The sequence below is a fragment of the Triturus cristatus genome, chromosome 5_1, assembly GCF_964204655.1.
Source record: "Triturus cristatus chromosome 5_1, aTriCri1.1, whole genome shotgun sequence".
NCBI lineage: Eukaryota > Metazoa > Chordata > Amphibia > Caudata > Salamandridae > Triturus > Triturus cristatus.
This window is the reverse complement of record NC_140587.1, coordinates 12,964,071-12,982,559: the sequence shown is the minus strand read 5'-3', so window position 1 is coordinate 12,982,559 and position 18,489 is coordinate 12,964,071. Positions and strand designations below refer to the sequence as shown.

At 46.6% G+C, this 18,489-nt stretch overlaps 1 protein-coding gene across 1 annotated transcript in view; it reads left to right on the top strand.

Annotated features, from left to right (window-relative positions):
• The window catches only part of LOC146829961 (GTPase IMAP family member 5-like), a 38,435-nt gene that overhangs the window by 3,171 nt on the left and 16,775 nt on the right, over window positions 1-18,489 (top strand). Inside the window, exon 2 of the mRNA XM_085603997.1 lies at window positions 6,526-6,576. Coding sequence (XP_085460123.1) covers window positions 6,570-6,576 — 7 coding nt within the window. The 5' untranslated portion in view covers window positions 6,526-6,569. The remainder of the gene's footprint in view (window positions 1-6,525; window positions 6,577-18,489) is intronic.

Genomic DNA, 18,489 nt, shown 5'->3' with positions numbered 1-18,489 from the left:
GACTCCAGCATTGGTGCAAGGGTGTCTCCGTGACTCCAGCATTGGTGCAAGGGTGTCTCTGTGACTCCAGCATAGGTGCAAGGGTGTCTCCGTGACTCCAGCATTGGTGCAAGGGTGTCTCCGTGACTCCAGCATAGGTGCAAGGGTGTCTCCGTGAGTTCAGCATAGGTGCAAGGGTGTCTCCGTGAGTCCAGCATAGGTGCAAGGGTGTCTCCGTGAGTCCAGCATTGGTGCAAGGGTGTCTCCGTGACTCCAGCATAGGTGCAAGGGTGTCTCAGTGAGTCCAGCATAGGTGCAAGGGTGTCTCCGTGACTCCAGCATAGGTGCAAGGGTGTCTCCGTGACTCCAGCATAGGTGCAAGGGTGTCTCCGTGACTCCAGCATAGGTGCAAGGGTGTCTCCGTGACTCCAGCATAGGTGCAAGGGTGTCTCTGTGACTCCAGCATAGGTGCAAGGGTGTCTCCGTGACTCCAGCATTGGTGCAAGGGTGTCTCCGTGACTCCAGCATAGGTGCAAGGGTGTCTCCGTGAGTCCAGCATAGGTGCAAGGGTGTCTCCGTGAGTCCAGCATAGGTGCAAGGGTGTCTCCGTGAGTCCAGCATTGGTGCAAGGGTGTCTCCGTGACTTCAGCATAGGTGCAAGGGTGTCTCCGTGAGTCCAGCATAGGTGCAAGGGTGTCTCTGTGACTTCAGCATAGGTGCAAGGGTGTCTCCGTGAGTCCAGCATAGGTGCAAGGGTGTCTCCGTGAGTCCAGCATAGGTGCAAGGGTGTCTCCGTGACTCCAGCATTGGTGCAAGGGTGTCTCCGTGACTCCAGCATAGGTGCAAGGGGGTCTCCGTGACTCCAGCATAGGTGCAAGGGTGTCTCCGTGAGTCCAGTATAGGTGCAAGGGTGTCTCTGTGACTCCAGCATTGGTGCAAGGGTGTCTCCGTGAGTACAGCATTGGTGCAAGGGTGTCTCTGTGACTCCAGCATAGGTGCAAGGGTGTCTCCGTGACTCCAGCATAGATGCAAGGGTGTCTCCGTGACTCCAGCATAGGTGCAAGGGTGTCTCCGTGACTCCAGCATAGGTGCAAGGGTGTCTCCGTGAGACCAGCATAGGTGCAAGGGTGTCTCTGTGACTCCAGCATAGGTGCAAGGGTGTCTCCGTGACTCCAGCATTGGTGCAAGGGTGTCTCCATGAGTCCAGCATAGGTGCAAGGGTGTCTCCGTGACTCCAGCATAGGTGCAAGGGTGTCTCCGTGAGTCCAGCATTGGTGCACAGGTGTCTCCGTGAGTCCAGCATAGGTTTTGTACTGGAAGGATACTATGCTGAGACTCACTTCAACTATTTTCCTTCTTTGTCTTGGTGCTGTGCTGTGCCGCACACATGCACAATTGGAAAAGGAAGGAGAAATTAAAACATTTCCCCTCATAGTGCCTACTTCAAAAGTGTGCGGTTTTCTGACGCTAAACCCTGTCAACTTTATTTAGTAAATTGGGTTTCGTGTGAGAAACCTTGGGTGGTTGCACAGGATCACCCATGCTCCACCCGTGGTACGCCCCCTTGGCGCTAAGTCATGAAAAGCAGCACATAGCGCTGCTTGGCGTTACTTACGCGCTACTTCCAGGCTAAGCAAGTTTAGTGATGGAAAGTAAATCGGACAAAAAAGATTGTCCACCATTTGTGTCAGGTAAAAGTACGCACTGATTTCTGATATCTAGCAACATATTTTGTACATATTTTTAAAAAGAGCCCCGAACAAAACACCATGCACTCCGCTTTCACATGATTCTTTTTGTTGCTGATGGACACATCCAGGCGAGGAAAGAACACACGGGACCCCGCGGTGTGTGCTGGGACATGTCAAACAATTCCGATGTTACATGATATCACATTTAGTGCACTACTGTAAAATACATGCACGTTGCACTGGTCATCAATTATCGTGGAGCCACTAAATTAAGGACGGCGTCATGCCTGTGCTCCTGTCACAGGCTATGCAGTAAGTTTATGCACTCAGGTAACTTTCCCAGCAGAAGTCTCCATTGAGGTCTCATCCTACAATGCCCATCAGGGAGACAAGTGCTCCCAAAGTAAGGAGGGAGCCACCCCGGCGTATGTTTGGGTTGTCTGCACCGCTCCGGTGCAATGCTATCTGTAAAAGTTAGTCGGGCCCTCGGCCCGTATGCCACCAAAGTGAGGTGCAGCCAAATCAGACCAGGAATGCACTCTACCACTCTGTGCAGATTTGTAGGGCAGCAACCCACAAAAGCGGTGCCGCTGCCACACGGTGAACCTCAGCCCCCACTCACCAGTCACTGGGGGCTGAGCAAATCAGGATGCAGCTGAGGCTGCGAAGTGGGACCCGTGCCGGTGCTCCTCCTCAACTCGTTTCTGTCAGAGGACAACACCTCCTTGGTGGCCAGCCAGGCAGGGCGGAGTCCCCAGTCGTCAGGATGGTGACTGACTCTCCATAGTCTCCACAGCTGCCACAACTTCCAGGTTTGAGCCTTTGCACTCCCAGGGATGGGCGGGGCTCCCCTCTGCTTCGGCCGATTGCCAAGCAACTTCTTCCCAGCCTGGGGGCACGTCGGGAGACGCTGATGTGGCTCCTTCTCAGCAGACCTATCGCCCATGTGGGCTCTTGCGCAAGAGGCTAGAGAAGGGGGAGGGCCCCTTCACACCAACGCTCTCCCCCCCAGGCCCCAAAACCTGTGGGGCGACTTGTGGCATGCGCCAGGCATCTCGTGCTACCGCCCCGGTCCCTCAGAAAAGACACTCTGATGTTAGTGACGGGGGATTGCCCCATAAAAGTGCTTGCTGCTCACCTCCTGGCACACGGGCAGATTTCTTCTCCACCAGATAAGAAAGTACAACGCTCTCCACGTGCTTAAACATAAAAGGAGGAAGAACACTTCAGTCCTTCATCTCCTCCAGACAGAGCAGCAACTGCAAGGTGTCCCACCCCACACAAATCAGGTGCAGAGCTCCTCATGCAAATTCTCCAGCTTCCCTCCCAGGCAGGTACTTGTTTTTAAGGTATAGCCTGGATATTTTCATTAAAGTCTGGTTCTGTATGTGTGTGTGGCTGTGTGTGTATGTGGCTCTGTGTATGTATGTGTGGCTCTGTGTGTGTGGCTTTGTGTGTGTGGCTCTCTGTGTGTGTGGGTGGCTCTGTGTGTGTGTGGGAGGCTCTATGTGTGTGTGTGTATGTGTGTGCCTCTATGTGTGTTGCTCTGTGTGGGTGGCTTTTTTTGTAGGTGGATCTATGCGTGGGTGGCTCTGTCTGTGTGTGGGTAACTCTGTGTGTGTGTGTAGGTGGCTCTGTGTGGGTGGCTCTATTTGTGTGTGGGTTGCTCTATGTGAATAGCTCTGTGTAGGTGGCTATGTGTGGGTGGCTCTGTGTGTGTGGGTGGCTTTGTGTGTGTGGCTCTGTGTGTGGGTGCAAATGCAATAGGTCTCGCATTTGAGAGAGATTATGCTATTGACATTGTAAATAACAATGCCGTTTCTTTAAATGTTTTAAAAACAAAAACATAAACAGAAATAATGTCATGAGCAATGCCAATAGCTCTAACTTTAACAATGCGGAGACCATTGCATTGTAAATGCTTGTTAGATGTATTGTCATCCCATCACTACACACATTCGCCCCCCTAGCTCCTAGAATCACGGCAGCATGCAAATTCCTAAATGAACAAAGGATTGATTGCACTAGTTTTTAAAGAGATCCGACACTTACCACACTCGAGTTAGGATTCTGATACATGACAAAGATCTCACTCCATAATAACATTTCACAACAATCTCTGCACAATATTTTGCACTTGCCCCTTTCTGTATGATCAGATGTTTAGATCACACATGCACCAGCGAACCGTGCATGCGGACACCAAGATGTTTTTCTTATGTTCACTAATCCTAGTGCCCCTCTCTTGTGCTTACACAAACCTCACATTTAACTCAAATATAAGTCATGGTGCTTCCCCTTTGCTCATCACATGTTATGCCCATGAACACCCTTGATTGTAACCTTATCAAAGGTGTATGATTTGTATGTATTCCATCCCCGTAAATTATCTTATGACACGCGTTTATTTTCTATGTTGTTTCCAGCCCTGAAGCAGTCACGGGTTTAATAACCCACTGACGAAACACGTGTTGGCTGGCCTGTAGAGCAACCATAATTAAAAGTAAACATTAATCAAAAGGAAAAAAGTTTCTTCATCCTCAATTTAACAGAAACTGAGTTGTACTGTCTTTTAACTTGTATGCGTGTGCATAGGACGTGTGTTGTTTCATAAGCAGACGCTAGGGTCTACATTAGAGGGTATAGGGAATTTCCCTAACCTGTGGCACCGCTAAATACTGTTTCTTTTGTGTACATACTTCACGTTATCCAGTATAGGACCATCCCATTACCTGTGACAATCGATTCCCCCCTTCTTGTCCGCCTTTTCCAATAACTCATTGAAGTTTGTTTCAAATCCTTAAATCCCCTTGACCCTAGAATTTCATCAATTAATGAAAATTACTTTTAAAGCAAACTTCCAAGAATTCTTTGTGTATGTTAGAAAACCATACTGAGGGACGGCATCAGGTTTACTTCAGGCTTGAGTCTGGTTACTCTCAGGTGGCCACATTGTTAAATCAACCCTCAGTTCTCTGTGGTCCTACCTCTATTACATAGCTCGGCTGGCTATGAGAACAATTGATTGGATTGCTGTCCGATGCTTACCATTTCACAGCGGTCGGCTGCACTATTGATGAAGCACTGAAACACTGTTTAGGTTTGTCCAATGAAGCAGATTCCATTTTCCTTCTATCCCCTCCCACCACCTTTAAAAACATTCTGACTTATCAGCCATCTCCCTAAATACTGAATCTATGTGAAATTGAGATCAATCTCAGTCATTTAATATTTAACTTGGCCCAGCAGTTTCTTCAATGTGTTCTGCTTTGAAGTTTAAGCCATGGCAGAGTCAAAGTAAAACATTGATGCATATATTTTTAGGTGACAGTCCTGTTCCATCAATGCATTTCTTTTTTTACTTAATTGAGGCATATTTTGTGCTATGTTCAGCATTAAAGTTTGTTCTGTGCCCATTTAGATGTTTAGTTTATAAAAGAAAAACAGAAAACAAGAGTGTAGGAAAGTGGGTTTCAGTTGCAGTACCCCACCACTTTTTGCCAGATTTCTGATGGACCCTGACTTGATGTGCCCTGGGTCCCTGCCAATCAGGTTCCCAGGGCCTGTGTTCGTTCCCAAAATTGTACCTTTTTACCTCAATTGTCATCTCTCTACCCACTGGTAAGCCCCTTGTAAAAGATATCATGGGCACCAAGGGCACTGTGACCAGGCAACACCTCTAAGGCCTGCAGCACATATTGTGCCACCCTTGGAGGCTCTGTACCTCAACACCCACACACTGCCATTTCAGGATGCATGTTTTGGTGCAGAGTGAAGAGTGAAAATGGCACACATACCTGTGTGCCTGTATGTGTGTCATACCTGAAACCCACTACCTATGGTATTGGTAAGCCACCCCTCTAGCTGGGTACACTATGCCTCTGGTGAGGTTACAGTTGCATGAGCACTTTACCCCTACACGGTCTAAATCCATTATTAGGCATTGTAAGTGAAGTAAAGCCATAAAAAGAGTATATGGTCTGGGGTTTGCCCTTACAATCTCCACAGCACCATAAAGGCTTTGGTAGCAAATGTCTCAGCATAATCAACCCACACTTATTCCAGATTTAATGTAAAATGCACTCAACGGGCATCTTAGAGATGGCCCCTGAAAAACAACTAGCATCTCTTTTGGTTCTCTGTCTGGTAAACACCAGCCTTCCACCACGAGAGACGTTTCTGGACCCCTGGGGTTGGAGCCTTCGCTCCATGGGCCCAGAAACGAAGCCTTTCCTGGGCAGAGGTTTCACACCTGGTAACAATTCCAAATCCATCCTCAGTTGCGTTTCTGTGTGAAGGTTTACAATGAAAGTATATTTTACCTACCTGTACCGAGTCCTTGGTTCTAGAAATAAAACACAAGTATACCTTTTTTACACTCACCCAATTGGTCTGGATTCAGCCTCTCAGTGTGTGTAATCAGTCCTTGATTGAGTGAATACAATAAGTGCTTGACACACCCTCTGGATAAGCCTAACTGCTCGCCCATGCTACCATAAAGAGAGCTGTTGGTGATTACCTAATTTAGCCTCTGCTGTACCTCTAGGGACTCCCTGGAGTCTGCGCACACTACACCTCTGGGGATCCCCTGGACTGTGCACACGACATCTCTGGGGATCCCCTGGACTCTGTGCACACTACACCTCTGGGGATCCCCTGGACTGTGCACATGACACCTCTGGGGATCCCCTGGACTCTGTGCACACTATACCTTGCTTTGGTATAGTATATTCAGAGCCAGCTTCCTACATAGGGGCAATCATTTAATCTGTCTAGCTTTGCATATCTGTGCTATACCAATGCTTTTCAATGCATTCATGGTTTGTCCAATTCATTAAATAAGTGTACTGTGCAGTTTATTTCAGATCCCTCTTAATCAGTCTCCAAAGGAAAAAAAGGATGTCAAGTAAGTAAACTGAAAGGCTCTTCTTTTTCATTACATTTGTTTAATAGTTGATTCTCAATGTTTTCATGACCCTTAGATATATAATGTACACTCATCTGTACCACTCCTATATCTCTGACTGTGTTCCAGTAGTAAATATGCTATCAATGTATTTGTATTTCAGAAATCAAAGTTAATACTACTCAGTTTTTGCAATAAAGCTATTTTAAAAAATGTGATTTTGGGGAAATCACTATATATATTTTTATAAACTCTTTTACTCATGCTGAGCGCAAGAATATTTATTTTATGTAATGTGGTGCAGCTACTGCAGAATTATCAGCTTCTGAAATGCTCATTTCATAGAAGGCCTCTGAATTGGCAATGGATTATGATGAGACTAGATCAATATTCCAATTGCATGCATGCATCTATCGTTAACTAGGCCTAAGTGTTGTACAAAGACATTCATGTGTTCTAAGTGATACAAGAGCCTTGTGTGAAGGAACATTGTCAAGAAAGTAACTAACAGAAAAAAGCCATTTTAAGTTGAGAGAGTGACAGCAGATGAACTTGGAAATGGATGGCCATGACCGGGACTTTGTCCCTGAAATGTATGCCCATGACCAGGACCAGGATTTTGTTCCTGAAATGGATGGCCATGACCGGGACTTTGTTCCTGAAATGGATGGCCATGACCAGGACTTTATTCCTGAAATGGATGGCCATGACCGGGACTTTGTTCCTGAAATTGATGGCCATGACCGGGGGTTTTTGTTCCTGAAATGGATGGCCATGAACGGGATTTTGTTCCTGAAATGGATGGCCATGAACGGGACTTTGTTCCTGAAATGGATGGCCATGAACGGGACTTTGTTCCTGAAATGGATGGCCGTGACCGGGACTTAGTTCCTGAAATGGATGGCCGTGACCGGGACTTTGTTCCTGAAATGGATGGCCATGAACGGGACTTTGTCCCTGAAATGGATGGCCATGACTGGGACTTTGTTCCTGAAATGGATGGCCATGACCAGGACATTGTTCCTGAAATGGATGGCCATGACCAGGACTTTGTTCCTGAAATGGATGGCCATGAACGGGACTTTGTTCCTGAAATGGATGGCCATGACCGGGACTTTGTTCCTGAAATGGATGGCCATGACCGGGACTTTGTTCCTGAAATGGATGGCCATGAACGGGACTTTGTTCCTGAAATGGATGGCCATGAACGGGACTTTGTTCCTGAAATGGATGGCTATGAACGGGAAGTTGTTCCTGAAATGGATGGCCATGAACGGGACTTTGTTCCTGAAATGGATAGCCATGAACGGGTCTTTGTTCCTGAAGTGGATGGCCATGAACGGGACTTTGTTCCTGAAATGGATGGCCATGAACGGGACTTTGTTCCTGAAATGGATGGCCATGACCAGGACTTTGTTCCTGAAATGGATGGCCAAGACCGGACTTTGTTCCTGAAATGGATGACCATGAACGGGGCTTTCTTCCTGAAATGGATGGCCATGACTGGGCTTTGTTCCTGAAATGGATGGCTATGAACGGGACTTTGTTCCTGAAATGGATGGCCATGACCAGGACTTTGTTCCTGAAATGTATGGCCATGACCAGGACGTTGTTCCTGAAATGGATGGCCATGAACGGGACTTTGTTCCTGAAATGGATGGTCATGACCGGGACTTTGTTCCTGAAATGGATGGCCATGAGCGGGACTTTGTTCCTGAAATGGATGGCCATGACCAGGACTGTTCCTGAAATGGATGGCCATGACCGGGACTTTGTTCCTGAAATGGATGGCCATGAACGGGATTTTGTTCCTGAAATGGATGGCCATGACCGGGACTTTGTACCTGAAATGGATGGCCATGAATGGGACTTTGTTCCTGAAATGGATGGCCATCTCCAACATTAACCTGTACAGACCCCGTTTCATGCTGAAAAGCGATGCTCTGTATGATTCACACAGAGCCAGTCATAGCTATGAGCTGTTGATATGGGCTGGGCCCATGTCATCTGCTGCTGCCTGGATTCACAGTCATAGCAAGTTGCACACAAGAGCAAAGACAGGTATTGTCTTGATATATTTTGAAGACTTTGCAACAGGCTTTAGAATGCCATACAATGATAGGCAGTACTATAAATGACAAGTAGACAGAGAGTTGTAAAGATCATTTGACTGTGTACACTCTGACATGAGTAAAACATTCAAAACTAAAGGCACAAGTGAAGGATGTTAAATCCCAGCAGATTTTAAACTCAAGCACAGATACTGTTAAACCAGCTTGACATTAGCAGATAGAGCTAATGTGTCTTGAAAAGTCTGTGCAGGAAGGTGCATTCCTTTTTCAACTACACTGTAATAATGCCCTTTGAGCTGAATATTACAGTTTGACTGTTTTATTTGCACCCTTCATCTTGATTAGTACAGGACTGCAGAACATTTTAAGGATTAATAAATAACATACATACAGGGCCTTATTTATTCACATTTTGATGCGCACAAGCGGCAAAAATATGTGCCACGTTGCGCCCTATTTACAAAGTGACGCATCCAGGCAGATATGTCACTTTGTAAACCCCTGCATCACATTATACCTGCAACAGGTATAATGTTTTCAGGGTGGGCGTTTCCTCGTAGAAGTGGTGCATTGAAATCTATGAGATTTCAGTGTGCGACTTCTTGGACGCCATTGCATCAATATCTTACGCCTGCCTCACAACAGGAGTAAGACTGACGCAGTGCTATAATCATAGCCCTCCCCCTGCATTGCTGGAGTTTGGCCATGCTTCCAACACAACTCCAGCAATTTGTCAGTTTTGCGCCGACAGATCCATCAGTAAAACTGACGTATCTGTCATTCCTTGCGACATGATGCTTCATACAGTTAATACGACGCATCAATCATTTCGCAAGGAGGGCGCAGTGAAAGCTGTTGCATCGCTGTTTTCACACAGCGAAGCAAAAGTTTTCATAACCCCACAATATTTATATTAATGGCTTTATTTTTTTTTCTTTTAAAGTAATATGTGAGTAGAAATAACATTGTTTTATTCATTGATGATTGTCAGAGTGATATATTTTATGCCAGGTGGTTCTTACTCAGTGACTATTTAGGGAAATCTACCAACTTGCACTCTGCATCAGTTCTGCTGAAGCTCTGTACGTTCGGACTTCTAAACTTTTCTAGAAGTCATATCTGCTTCAGCAGGGCAAACTAGCAATGTGAACTTGACTAGCAATTCCACGACAACAGCTTTGACTTGATGATGGTTACAGTCTCCTACTCATTTTCTGTTACAGTTTTTTTTTGTGGGCAGGACGAAAGCACCAGCTGTGGGTCCAGGACCTGGGGGCACCACTTAGGGGGAAGGACTTACCCCAGCTGAGCCCAGCAAGGCATCTGGAATCTCATTGCATCCCTGTAGCTCAGATAGGTCAGCCAATTTACCACTGGGTAACTTTTGGAGTCATAGGTTCAAGGCAAGCAGGTCCAGTCTTCCTTCAGTTCTTCAGAAGGCAGGGAAGTCCTTCATCTGATCCATACAGGTCCACGAGTGTTCTCAGGACAGATCTGTAGGGTCCACCTTATGCGCAGTTCCAGCCTGTAGGTGGAAGGCAAGCCTTTGTCCACTCTCTAAACCAGTCCAGGTCAGTTCCTCTACCCCTACTGGGTTTGGTGCCGTCTTGACCAGAGAGACGGAGGAGAGGCAGCTGAATATTGAATATTGGAGGATCCACGCGGCAGTAAGTTGTTGAATCTTTGGGTCACCATGAAGCAAGGATGGGCAGGGTGTGTGTGAATGTGGTACTATAAATGTCTATCTTCTACCTACCAGAAAGTATGCATACAACAAAAAATACTCTTCTTATGACCTCCCAAGTTATGAATAGCGAAAGGAATATTGAATTACTTTGGGTCTAATAAACACGATCTTGTACTGATGCAGGAGCCCCGTATGTCACAACCAGAGGCAGAAAGTAAAGAGACTTAGTGGGAGCAGTGATAGCAGCTTTAGGAGCGGATTATCAGCCTTGACCTTCCAATCTTACAACATTACCTTACAGACAGTGCGGGCTTGCTATTCCAATGAATGTTTACGTAGATGATGTCCTTCTAATGCTAGCTTCCCCGGAAATGTCTGTTCTAGTACAAACAGAGACAGGTCGCGTGTTCGCCACCTTCTCTGGATACAAGGTCAACTAGATCATGCCAATGACACTGTACACCGTGGCAAATCCTCTCCATGGTTACTGATTCAAGTGGACACAGAATAAATTCAAGAACATTCAAAGGATGGTTGAAGAGAACTCCGATTTGCTGGTTGAGCAGATGCAACAAGGAGGATTTCTTACAGGGCAGGGACAAAGAATAACAAGCATTGGCATAGCCAATAGGTCTCGCTTTTGGGACCTTATAAGTATTTAGTTATGCAGCCAATATCCTTGGTGCAACATCAACTGTTGCATAGCTAAACACTTATAAGGTCCCAAAGGCAAGACCTATTGGCTATGCCAATGCTTGTTTTATGGATACTTGGAAGGTGCTATCCATGCTGCCCCCTTGTGGCGTGTTGGTGAAGGTTTGTGAAAAACGTTTCCGTTTTCAAAAGACAAAATGATGGACATTATCGGGATGGGTGGGGTGAAGGGGGTGTAGGATGCAGGTTTCATCTACACATCGAGAACAGGTTTCCCACATTGCAGTTTCCTCTCGCACTCACATACACAAAAATACAACATTTGAAGGCATCTTTATTTGTTGCTTGGACTTTTGCTAACAAACAAAAACCAGCTTGCACAGTGGGCCGCGACTCACAGTTTGGGAAACACTGGCATAAATGGTACACAACTGCACAATTACAGCGCCTGCACTTGTTCAAGCCGCAAAGATAGGGTTGTTACTGTTACTTTTAGGTTGGGGCTCACACAACTGTTCTTTTAGGCAACAAACACAACCAACAGAAGATATTAAACATAACTAACACTGAATACATATCAGACTATGTTGCAATATACCATATAGCTAGGTAACACTGAACCACAAGTAAACAATCACAATCTGTAAAGGAATTCATTAGGAGCACAACAGTACTTCTTTCATCAAATGAAAATATCCCTTTCCACAGACAACACACAGCATACTACAGCAACACCGCACAGCTAGGTAGATTTAATGGGACTGTGTGAGGGCAGGAACACTCTAATCACAGCTATCCATGCACATACCCAGTGAGCAGATGGTTCCATATCACAGGGACACCACTTGACTAATCATGGACTTAGCTTTTACCCATCATTGTCGTCAGGTGTGTTGGTCCAACTGGCTCAATTAAAATGGAGGCACACATATGTTAACTCAAAACCCAGAACTCGGCAAGTTGTGTCCCAGTGACATGGAGTCATCTGATCGCTCTTAACATACCGCGCGTCGGGCAACACACACACACAAGTCTTTCGAAAGCCACGTAAAGCCCAACAGCCAGACACACAACCAAATATATAGAAGAAATATTACCAGCATGGACCCTGCAGACTTTCCTAGTGAAACTGAAAGTCGTTGCTGGTCTGTAAATGATACCTCAAGACCTGAGGGCTAAGGTTGTTATCTAAGCCCCTAGTTCTGCAAGTGTGTACTGTCAATGCAATAGGACACAAATCTCTGGTAACATGACAAAGTGACCTGTCAAAAGATATGCCTTAGAATATTTATGGCCACTTTTCCTTACCAGCCCCCTCCCGGCTCTCGTTTAAATGTTTCGGTCATCCGCGCCTCCAATTAAAGCAAGACTCTTTACCCACCCCACCCACACACAAAGTACACCGGTCTGTGAGAAGCACAACTATCAATTCATATGCGAAGTGCACCCTCCCCCAGTCAAGAGAGCACCTATACCAAATCTATACCCAGACAGTAAACCATCTCCGACCAACATGAAATACCTCCGGGGCCCGCATTAAAACCTGCTTGCACAGTGCATTCTTGCGCACAGCGAGGGGCTCTCTTACAGTCACGAGACATGGAGGTGCCAGTATAAATACACCACACACTTTGCACTAACAAAGGCTTGTCTATAAACGCCGAGCATGATCACAATACCCGGTAACGGAGGCGCTCCACACAACCATCACACTGCCGTGAGCCGGGCACTCTGCCGAGCCGGTGATCACTTTCCTTAATGCACGGCCGCTCTTCGCCATGGTGCCTGCTCACGGCCGGTAATAGTCTGCAGATGAGTGTGAAGTCACTCACTCCCAAGGAGAAGGCAGTCCTGCTCTGAAGGGACGGCTATGAATGGAAAGGGGCGCGGCTAAAAAGCCCACCCTTCTTAGAATATGGGTATTCATCTTGTATTATTTTCTATACTTAATTACGACAGCTGCCTGCACACTCCAGTGTGTAGCAACAACTTCGCAAGCATGTATTTACTGCTGAATGTTGCGTTTGTAATATTGATTAATTTGGGTAAGTGGTATTGTAAAAATATCAAATACATACATACGCATACGGCATGACACAAGCGGGACAGAGCAATATTAGAAACATTTGCAGCAATATATTTCCTTTGGAGGTACAGGGCTAAACAGCCAACTTCGTATAATTATATAGTCTTATAATATAGGATAACGTGACATAGTTAAAACTAGGCAGGAAGTAGGCAATAGATTTTTAACGAGTGGTGCACGCGCGCGTTACACCGAGACATCTGTTTCCTATTATCGCGCACGAGTCTGTGCACGGTAATTACAAACAGATGTCGCCCGTGCGGGTAACCGCAAGCAATAGGCCGTGGGCGGAGCAAAGGCGGGACATGCACCCGCCTTTGCCCAATTGTGTGCTGTCTTTCTTACAAAGATGCACGCAAGCCCAATAGCCTGTAACAAAAGCTGACCACATGCATGAGCGTGTGGTGAGCTTTCTGAAGCCCCTTACATAAAGTAGAGCAGTACAGCGCATGCGCGCTGCGCGCTGCGCTAGGCTCGACCTAAAAAGGATTTTCCCATCCTGCTTCAATTGCATTCTTGGTATGCTCAAAGTTGAATTCCCTCAACTCAACTTCAGGTAATTGATCAACAAATATAGACTATATTTGGGAGAGTGACCTACTAAGAGTTGTGATTACTAGACTGTAAGCAGCAATTACATCAGGAGGTCTTCATCTTCCTATAATCAAAATGCACCACACTGCCCAACATTTAATGTTGCGGAGTGCCCCAGGGCTCGTCTTTGAGCCCGACACTCTTCAACGTGTATATGTCGCCCCTGGAAAAATTTGTCGTCCCCCATGGTATTAAACTCCTGACCTACGCGGACGACACTCAGCTGGTTGTCTCCCTCAGTCGGCCAGATAATCTTACCATCGACCTGCACTCCTGCCTGGGGGACATAGTCAGCTGGATGAACGCCTCCCATCTAAAACTCAATGGGGATAAAACGGAGCTTATGGTGATGGGCAACCAGTCTCACTTCCGACCGGAATCTCTATGGCCCCCGTGCATGGCCCCCCCCCCCCAACCCCTAAAACCGACATCAAAAGCTTGGGGATTTGGTTGGACCATAATCTGACCCTAAACACCCAGGCAAGGAAAACGGCCGGAACCTGCTTTGGCTTACTTCGTACCTCTCGTAAGATCCTCCATCTGATTCCTTTCCAGTCAAGAAAGCTACTCTTACAGGGCCTTATCCTGTCCAGACTGGACTATGGAAATGCCCTATATCTTGGTTCACCTAAAAAAGTCATAGCCAGATTGCAGGTAGTGCAAAATGCTGCTGCTCGGATTCTCACAGGCACACAAAATTGCTGTTCTGCCAAACCAGCTATCAGTGCTCTCCACTGGCTGCCCGTGGAGCAAAGGGTCCAGTTTAAGGCCCTATGCCTAACTCACAAAATCCTTTTTGGTAAAGCCCCGCCCATCCTTAAAGACCTCGTGGTCCCTCATACCACGACCAGAACTCTTCGCTCCTCTAATGCCCACCTTACCCAAATACCTAGGATCAAGAAAGCTCGCTCCGGAGGACGGCGGTTTTCCTATCAGGCGTCCAGGATGTGGAATGCCCTTCCACTGGACCTCCGTGCCCAACCCAACCTTTTCACCTTCCGTAAGCTTTTAAAGACCTGGCTGTTCCCCTAACCACCTTTCGCTTCCGCCTGACCCATCCAGATTTTCTGTCAGCGCTGGGACGCTCTCGGGCAGCCATGCGCTCTAAAAATCTCATTCCATTCCATTCCATTCCATTCCACAGAGTCAAAAGCTTGCAGACAATTTATGCATGTGTGTCGCGATTCGCGACCAACAGAAACAGTGCCGAGCTAAAAAAATGAGGGACAATGGTCAATTAAGTATCTTCCCGAACCTCTTCTTTATTCACCGCCTAGGCTACCTCCGGAAACACTCGAGATGTGGAACAGTATCCGTCCTATGTTGCCCAGGACTATGACAATCATGAGGGTTATGGTCCCTTTAGCTCAACTCTGTTTTCCGATCAGGTGACCTCGGACGCTTGTGTCAACCGGGCCCCACAAGCCACAACCAATAAGAACAGAAGTAGACATCCCAGGGAGAAGCACGGGATCAGAAGAAGAAAAACAACTTGAACAATCGGAAAATAGTGTGGAGGGCAGAGACGCCAACGAAGAAGAATGCTCTGCGTCGACAGAGATGCTCCCAGAGAAATTTGTCACAGTCCCGACAGACTGAAACGGAACTCGAGAAGCAGGGACAAGAGACCAGCGAGGACCTGGGAGAAGCAAGGAGGCCAACGCCCCCACCAATCACCCAGCCACATTCCAGGGGGACCATGGCTTGCACAGGTGTGTGTCTGTCTCTGGGGAGGAGGCGGAACATCCCACCAGGGAAGAAAACCCATCACGTTATATAACGAGAGCACTCGATATAGGGTGTGTCCGACCCATGCGCTGCTTTTTTTTATTTTTCATGATAAGTCCCCAATACTGAACCTTTTCCTACACGGGGTGAAGAAACGGTCATCTAACAGCGGTGTTCATCCCACACTTCCCTCCCTTGAACAGTTGACTGTGAAGAACACATTTACCTGCGCCATTTTCTTTATTGATCCTTCAATTTTCCTGGATGAGAAGAGCCCCTGGCCTCCTTGGTGTTCCCAGATACCGGTTCCCCCAAGAAGAGGATAAACAAGAACTTTTCTTGTAATACATTTTCCAACCCAAATGTCAGAATAAACCATCTTAAAACTCAACCTATAAATTCTTCGACTACTATATCCCGCGAAACCTTACAATGTGATACAACGAAAGACAGTAAGTTATGGTTAAGGAAGATGGGAAAATCTGGACATACCTTCTTATGGCAGAAACGACTTTTGGATTTTCAGGTACCACTCTAGGAGCAATACTAAGATCCTTATTAACGGAAACATGTTTAATTGGACAAAGTTGGCTCAGAATCAAAGATTATTAATCTCTGGCCAACTAATAGCAGACAATGCAATCAAATCTTTCGAAGATCTTCATGCAGAATGCCACTGGCCATAAAAAAACTAATTTTGGGAGATTTGACAGGGGCAAGGGTCTGAATGGGCCTACCTCAACCGGACCCCTCTCAGGATGTCAAGGCCCCGGCCTGTGCAGAATTGAACTGAAATTACAGTTGAGGAGTCACCCCAGCTGAAGAAATCGGTGAGCTGTTCCCTGAGATGGCACCAAAGTCCCTGAGAAACAGAGTAAGGTAAACTCGATATCTGTGGACCACTGTGCAGTGCCTGTCCTGGCCAGGCGGTGCCTCTAGTCTTGGGATCTACTCACGGCAGGGCTTTCGTTGGCTTGACATGTTGGCATGCCTGGGTCTGGAATGTACTTGCACCGGGGGCAGGGCTCTGTGGGTCGTGTGACTGAGCTGTACAGCTTGGGTGATGATGGGCCCCGCAGGCACTGGACACAGTAGAAAGATCTTTCAGGAGCCTTGCCCGCAAACCAGGGATTAAGGTACTTTGTTCAGCAAGCCAACGCGGTCCGAAAATTCCGCCTACACCCCACCGCAGTTGGCCTCAGCTTGTGACTTTGTCCCAGCCAGTGTGACCAGATAACTACAGTTGGTGCTTTGTGCTTCTAGGCACTATTTTCACTTAAACCTTAAAATTGCATATCTTTGATTCTACTGATTGGATTTTTCTCATTTTGTTCTTAAATCATTTATTGCATTTTACTCTATTTTTCCAAACTGATGTGGGATCTTTCTTGTATTGTGTTTCACTTTATTGCGGTTTGAAATGCTGCATAAATAGTTTACACATTACCTCCAAATTAATCCTGCCTGCTGTTGTGCCAAGCTACCAGAGGGTTGAGCACAGCTTAAATTGGGGTTTGCTTGTGTTTCACCCTGACACAGATGGTGGTGGCTGCTTGAGTAGCACAGTGACCCAATTTCCTACTGATGTTAAGCAGAATGAAAGTGGGGATAACTATTTGTCCTGTATCCTGCAGGTTGACATGTTTCCGGTTATGGATTTGGTCCTCAGATGGGTCCCCAGATTTGTTCAGGACTGTGTAGTCATTCAGGCAAACCATACAAACATGCACATTCATGCATAGTGCATGTAATGTTCTCAGTATCAGTCGAAATCCTCTGTGGAGTTCTTGTGGGGAGTTAAGACGTATAAGACAAACAGACAAATTAAATATGATACGTGCCGTGGAGTACAGTTCACTCCATGCATAAGTCATTCCACCACAAAAGGAATTAAAAGCTCAATAGACAAAAACAAGAAAGACATTTTTATTCTTTCAGCATGAATACATGCATAACGGTGATGGCATTATTCTAAGAAATACACCGACACCCCACATGTGACTTACCTGCACACTCTTCACCTTGTCCATCATATTCTTTCCCCATTGGTATTAATTGGTAGGCCCTATGGGGGTAAAACCCCAAAACCCCTGTAGTACTTCACTGTTGTGGGTTTAATATCATGCAGGAATTAGGAGTCTGTTGAGGCTTGTATCTACTTTAAAGGAGTCCCAGAAATATAAATACTAACATCATCAAGAGGAATTGCCCTCTGCACACCTGCCGCATGCGTCCTGTCTGAATGTTAGTGTAATAAGTTTGGGGTGCACTATTTGGACTGCCCTGAGTTGCAAAGGTGCGCGGGGAATGCCGGCAGCCAATGCTGGGGTTATCTCTATGGCAATGGAAACTATGACGGTGCCCAGTAGGCTAGTAACCACAAAAAATGAAAATGGCTGCTATACATGGTGCACGGGGTGGGATCAGCTACCAGAGGGAGTATGTGAAGAGAGTACCAGATAGACAGCTAACTTGTATGTAAGTATTGTTGTTTTAATATTGCCTTCGTGTTTTTAACGTTTTAACGTTTGGGACGCTTTTAATGTGAATTTTTAATTTGTATTTTAAATAATCACACCAATACTTTGCTTACCTTCACGCTGTGTCTTGCGATTCCCCGGTCCACCACTGAAAGTTCAGATTGTGTGGAGGGAAAATACCGCAACACAGGAAGTGAGGAAGCCCACTGGCGCAGGTCAGCATTCTAGTAGCTGTCTCCTGCCCTTTAAAACCCACATGTCTGGAGTCACGCGCAGCGGACGCGCGCAGCGGGCGCGCCGTCGGCGCCCGTCCGCGCCAGACCGGGCCCAGGGACCACAAACCCTGCATCTAGGTCCCCCGTTCAACATTACTACTCACTCACTCAGCTCAACCAGCTTAATAGACCTGTAAGCAACGCCTGTACACACTCCATTCCGCCGTATAAAATCCCCGACTATTGCCCTTACTGTCTGCACAATTTTACTCCTCCTAACCTAGAGCCTTCCTCCCCTTCTGCAGTGCTCAAAATATCACTACTAAACTGTAGATCTTTCTCCAAACATACTACCGAAATCTGGATGCTCCTCCAAGATTTAGACCCTGACGTGCTA